The following is a 6000-nucleotide window of genomic DNA, read 5'->3' as shown; positions in this document are numbered from 1 at the left end:
GGGGAGACAGACAGACAATCCCTATCCCAAATGGGTTTCACGGTCTAATTGTGGAGTGTGGCGTGGATATAGAGTTGGCAGACAACCCTCTCCTCATCATGGGGTCAGACAGATGACACCTTCACTCACTCACTCATTCATTCATTCATTCATTCATTCATTCATTCATTCATTCGTGTTTATTGAGCATTTATTGTGTGCAGAGTGCTATACTAAAGGCTTGGGAAGTACAGTTCAGCAATAAATGGGGTTAAATAAACCCCTTCTTCACTGCAACAAGCCTCTTCTTCACTGTTGCATCTCTGTCTGGCTCTCCTGATCATTTGTTTCTCCTGATCTTCCGGAGCCTCAGTTCTTCAAAAGTCTCGTCAGTTCTAATCGCGATACTCCACATGTGCTTGTGCGTGTGCGCGCGCGCGCACACACACACACACACACACACGGAGGGGATCAGGATGGAGCCTCAAAGGCATCATTCTGCAATTTGAGAAATCTGGTCAGGCAGAAATTCTAAGTAAAAAATGGAATTGGCCGTGATTTTCTTCAAGTTCTGAGGCTCCCTGCCACTAGCTGCATGCGCCCTTTGGCTAAGGAGTGGTGAGTCTTGAATCACCAGGGAAAGGTCATTGCAGGGGGACCCATCCACTCAGACTACCACCTCCAAGGCTGAAGTTCCACAGATCGCTTGTACAACTCTCCCCGAGAAAACATGCTCTCTGGATTTTGAAATAAACCATGAGACACTTTTATCGGATTAAATAAAATGGTTTATAAGGTATAACTTCAATAATAACAACGTACCCAAACCACCAACCCCTGCTAGCTCCAGGGTCTTCTACCAACCCCAATATAGACGCTCGATTGCCATGGGCTGTGGTTCTGAAATTAGTTTTATTGTTTTCAGGAAATTGTCTCAGAGAGACCTTTTATCCCATTTCCCGATACAAATGTGTCAGACTTGCCACTGGCGCTCCCCAAAACCCTAGAAAAGGCTCCGTTTTTCCCCCCAGCTGAAAGCTCACAGCGACGATGAAAGACAAGACCTTTTCATCCACCCTCAGGTTGGGGCAGAATCCATACGTATATCGTGTCATTAATCATCTATATCATCTGATTTCTAACCCCGAAATACCAGAGGAGACTAAAATTCAGAGACTCAGCCAACATAATCTAGAGCTGCACAGATAGGTTAGCATGCTATTTAATACCTTCAGAGCCCAGGCCAGAGAAGCAGGTTAATGCATGCTTTAGCCCAAAGACATAGCATCAGAATAGGTGGGAGACACGAATCCTCCTGGTCAGTGCTCGGTCCGAGCAAGCTCAGGGCTCCTGGAATTGCCACTGGTCTTGTGTAACCTGCATCTGCTGGGCCTCGTTCCCCGGCATGTAGGTGGATTGGGTGTCTGGAGTCATGGTGGTATCCAGAAGAGCTTCCCTCTGAAGGCCCAGGGGGGTTGTCCCGTCACCTTCGAAGAACTCCAGAGGGTCGGAGGGACCGGGTGTCATCAGGGGGTCAGCCGGCGGCGGCGTGACGCCGGGCGGAAGTTTGCTTTGCCCGGCCGGGCCCTGTCCTCGGTGGGGGATGAAGTCGCTGGGGAATGTCAGGGCGGCCCCGCTGCGGAGCCTGGAAATTCTTTCAGGAAGGAGCCCTGGGTTAGGGTGACCAGCCGGGATGGCTCCGTCCCTGGGGGAGCCCAGGACCTCTCCTCCCTGACCAGGGGGCTTGCCGGCAACCGTGGGCGAGTCGTCTTCCAGGGTGAAGTCTTTTCCCAGAGCCGGATTGATCTGCATGGCCCCGAAGCCGGGTCTCATGCTCCCAAATCCCGGGAAGATGGATCCATAGGCCAAGGGCTCTCCTCCGCCTCCCTGCAGAGAACCCCCAATCCGGAAAACCACGAGTCAAACATGTGACCACGTTTTCCGGGACCGGATGATAAGCTATGTCTATTTTGTGGGGTGAGCTAGAGCTCCTAAAGAGAGCCGGGTGGACATTTTTGGGCAGGAAGACAAATCCAATCAAGAGGGCACAGCGCTCTTCCATCTTGGAAAGCCTGGATTTATGGGAAATGAGGTAGATCTATGTCTCATAGTGAAAGTCAAGATTTCAACGACCTACAAACAAGGAGCTGGGCGGTGACCCTGAATTGAAGGTTGAGTTCCAGCGAGGGTGACCTCTTGTACGATTCCATGACATGAGACAAAATGGCAGCTTTCAGTGTTCCATCCTAAATTCCAGTCTGGAGAGCTGACCCTATCTGATTCTTTGGTTAGTGGAGGCATGGGGTCCGAAGGGGTTTTTTTTTTTGTGTGTGTGCAGGCGAGATGGTTTTTATTTTTGTAGAGTCTCTTTCAATCTGGGGTGGCAGGGACTTGCTGGGTTTTTAGAGCACTTATCCATGCTGGGAAACTAATGGGCACCAAAGCCAATGTCATTAAAATTATATTTTTGTCCTAACAGAATGGACATCTTAACCAAGAGCCTAGTTTGTCCCATAAGGTGAGTCCCGTGTAAACAGGATGTCCTCTTTTAATTTCTTTTACGGTTGTCTGTTTCACACTGAATTTCTGCTTCTGTTTGCCCTTTGGCAGGAAAGAAGAACTCAAATCTGATTCGAGATTAAAAAAAAATGATTTGCTGTGGATGGGGTTAGTAAAATAACTCTGATCTCTAAGTTTATTGATGATCATAAAATTGGTTAAAATTATTCTGGCTAGTTAATTGGGAAACATCCCTTTGACTTTTTACTGTTTTCTAGTATGTTTTGCCAGGGGAGTCATCAGACACTTCCACACAGGGTGGTGAGAAGGGAGTACATTAAATGGAGAACTATAGTGTACCAACAACTCTGCTCTCTGCTTAGGTGTGGCTTAATAATAATTGTAGTATTTGTTGAGCATTTACTGTGTGCCAAGCGCTATACTAAGCACTGGGGTAGATACAAGGTAATCAGGTCCCATATGGGACTTACACTCGGGATAGGTGGGAGAACAGGTATTGAATCCCCATTTTGCAGAAGAGGGAACTGAGGTCCAGAAAAGTTAAGTGAATAGCCCAAGGTCGTACAGCAGGTAAGTGGAGAACCCGTGTTTAGAACCCAGGGCTTCTGACTCCCAGGTCCGTGCTTTCTCCACTAGGCCACACTGCTTAAATGACAAGATCCTTCCTCTTAATGTCACCTGAGGGTTAATGGACCACCGCTTCTCTTTCAAAGAGGGTCTGAAGATGCAGGAGCTTCCGAAATCTCAGCAGTGTGTCTGGTGGCCAACTGAGCCACTGGATTCTGAGTTAGGAGGAGTCTGTTATCCTGCTTCACTAGCCACGGCGTACTATAACTCCTTTTGTGCTTAACGTTGTCCTGGCCTTTTATAGCTTTTCTGCTTTTCAATTTTATCCTTCTTTATGCATTTGTCGCTGGTCCCCTCTCCCCAACCTTACCCTTAGACTGTGAGTCCCTTGGGGGCTAGCGACTGTCTCTAATTCCCAGACTTATGTTTTTTTTCCCCAGGGCAAGGACAGTGTTTTGCACTTAATACATGCTATCGGATGAAGAAACGAGTAAACCAATGGAGCGGATTAATGAATAAATGAGTGAATGAATGGCTAAACGAAGGGATGAACGAATGGATTGATTATTGGATGAATGAATAAATTGATGGCTGGCTGGCTGAATGAATGAACGATTCTCCCAAATGAAGTTCTGAACTCAAGTCCTGTCTTCCCCAGGATATGGCAGGACTAAGTTAACCTTGACTTTGCCCAGCTGTTGCTATAATAGATACGTGATGTGGGGCGAGGCAGGACCAGCGCTCTGTGACTTAGCGGCCGGTTGTGGCCATCGTCTGTGGTCAGAGATTCAGGACCTGGGTTCATCTTGCTGTTGTTTAGAGAAGAAGAAGAGGGGTCGACTCTTGTACGCTTGTCTATTTGTCTGGGGTGTGTTTTAATCACTCCAGATGTTTCTGTCTCCAAACCCTTCTCCCACTTAAACTCTTAATAATAATAATCACGACAATAATAATAACTGTGGTATTTAAGTGCTTACCATGTATCCAGTACTGTTCAAAGTGCTGGGGCAAAATACAAGCTAAACAGGTTGGGCACAGTCCCTGTCTCCCATGGGGCTCACACTCTTAATCCCCATTTTACAGATGAGGTAACTGAGGCACAGAAAATTTAAGCGACTTGCCCAAGGTCACAAAGCAGACAAGTGGCAGAGCCGGGATCAGGACCCAGGTCTTTCTGACTCCCAGGCCCGTGCCCTATCCACCAGGACCTGCTCTTGGCTTGTGAGCCCCCACCACCCTGCTCAAGGGCCCGGGACCATGTCTAATTCCCAGCTGTGTATTTTTTCCAAGATCTTTGTACAGTGCTCTGCACACAGTAAGCGCTTAAAAAATACTATTTCTAATACTCACCGGCATTTCTTCAGAGCTCACTTTGCCAAGTCTCGCAGGGGCGGCATTCTGGGTAGAAAGAAGAAGCAGGTCAACCCGGCACTAGGCTTCCACACCAGCTTCCGGTCTATTGACGTTAAATTTGATTTTAAACTTCTACATAAAGACAGTGTTTCTAGAAGATAACTGAGCTGTGATCTGATGAAATTAACCTCTCTGTTCAGGCCAAGAGGAAGGAAACCTTTTTGTTTCTTTCTTCCTCCATAACAGCTTTGGGTGTAGGTGTCAGAATTCTCTACTCTCTATTTCCTTTTACCATTTCCTTTTAGGGGGTGGAGACCCAGTCGAAAGATTAATTATAGCATGTTCTTATAACATGAACTTACCTGTTGATTTGCTCCAAATGGCACGTAAACCAATTCCGGGTAAAGCTAGATAGAAATGAAATGATTGGTTTAAAAAAAAAAAAGGAATTTCCAGGTCAAGAATACTCAAGTAAATTGGAATTAGGAAGTGAAGTGGAAGAAACTTACTGGAGATTGTTCAGCCTTTTGCCTGGGTCCTTGAGATATTAATTTTTGGGCAATTGGGAATATCTTCAGATGGTGAAAAACAGAAAAATGGATTATTTTGACACACCCCTTAGCTAATGCCAACATTCATAAGAAACACATTTTCCAAAATATTTATATTGAAAACAATCACTTGGTAATTAAAACACCTAAAATTGACCATGTCCTAAACTACAAGTGAAGGATTGTTATCTTTTGAGGTCATATTCTTGTAGGAAGAATAGACTCTTTTAGAGATCAATCTTTGACTTTAGTTGACTGCCAACTGCACAATTAAAAGCTGTACTCACTGACTGTCTCAGTTGAACCGTAAAATCCAGTGCGGGTAACTGTATTGTAAACAAATGTCAATATTACATAACCACAGTGACATCTTAAAAAACTCTAAGGTAAATAGAAAATAAAGTAAATGCGCCTTCCAAACTTTGGGATGGAATGCAGATTTTTTTTTGACCAATTTTTTTGTCCTTAATGTGGACAGTATCATCCAGTGAATTGGCTTAGTTATAATTTTAAAGGTTTTTAGATTTGAGTAAGAATTAATATAAAACATCAAGAAAAAGCAACCCATATTGTTTCTGTGGAATAGTTTTCTATTTAGAGAAATTCTATTTTCAAAATAATTTCAGGGATGTTACAAATGAAACTTCACTGATTCTCCAAAGTGTCTAGCGAGGGTATTTACTCCCTAATGAGTTGCTCAGACCAGGGTGGGGAGGCGGGGAAGACAGAGGGGGAGAGTGATCAAGGTCACATGTATAAATTACTGGCAAAGATAGTTGACTGCTTGCTTGAATCTTTCCCCACTCCACCGCTCCAACTCTGGGACATATTCTAAGTAACTGGCTTAATTTCCATTCTTCCTCCGGTCCCTGTAACTCTCCAGCCTTGGATATTTATCTTACTTTCTCTTTTTGGACTTCCACCATTTTGTTTCCCTTGGTCTCCTGCGGGTACATCTGAATATAATAAAGTAGTGCCTACTGACCTCTCTCCTTAAAACATTGGTACCAGAGAAATGGCAGACTAGTTG

At 45.0% G+C, this 6000-nt stretch overlaps 1 protein-coding gene across 10 annotated transcripts in view; it reads right to left on the bottom strand.

Moving 5' to 3' along the window:
• Positions 1 to 749: 749 nt before the first annotated feature.
• LOC100081544 (ameloblastin) overlaps positions 750 to 6000 on the bottom strand; it is a 28972-nt gene continuing 23721 nt past the window's right edge. For 7 of the 10 annotated variants that reach the window (XM_007669202.2, XM_007669199.2, XM_029074279.1 and 4 more), the window contains 5 exons: positions 5258 to 5296; positions 4929 to 4991; positions 4782 to 4826; positions 4417 to 4464; positions 750 to 1866 (listed from right to left, as the gene is read on the bottom strand). In XM_007669202.2, coding sequence (XP_007667392.1) covers positions 1321 to 1866; positions 4417 to 4464; positions 4782 to 4826; positions 4929 to 4991; positions 5258 to 5296 — 741 coding nt within the window. In that variant the 3' untranslated portion in view covers positions 750 to 1320. The remainder of the gene's footprint in view (positions 1867 to 4416; positions 4465 to 4781; positions 4827 to 4928; positions 4992 to 5257; positions 5297 to 6000) is intronic. The other 3 variants (XM_039913357.1, XM_039913358.1, XM_039913356.1) reach the window with 2 other exon arrangements.

Source organism: Ornithorhynchus anatinus, chromosome 10 (genome assembly GCF_004115215.2).
Source record: "Ornithorhynchus anatinus isolate Pmale09 chromosome 10, mOrnAna1.pri.v4, whole genome shotgun sequence".
Classification (NCBI taxonomy): Eukaryota; Metazoa; Chordata; class Mammalia; order Monotremata; family Ornithorhynchidae; genus Ornithorhynchus; species Ornithorhynchus anatinus.
This window is presented reverse-complemented; position numbering and strand designations above follow the sequence as displayed.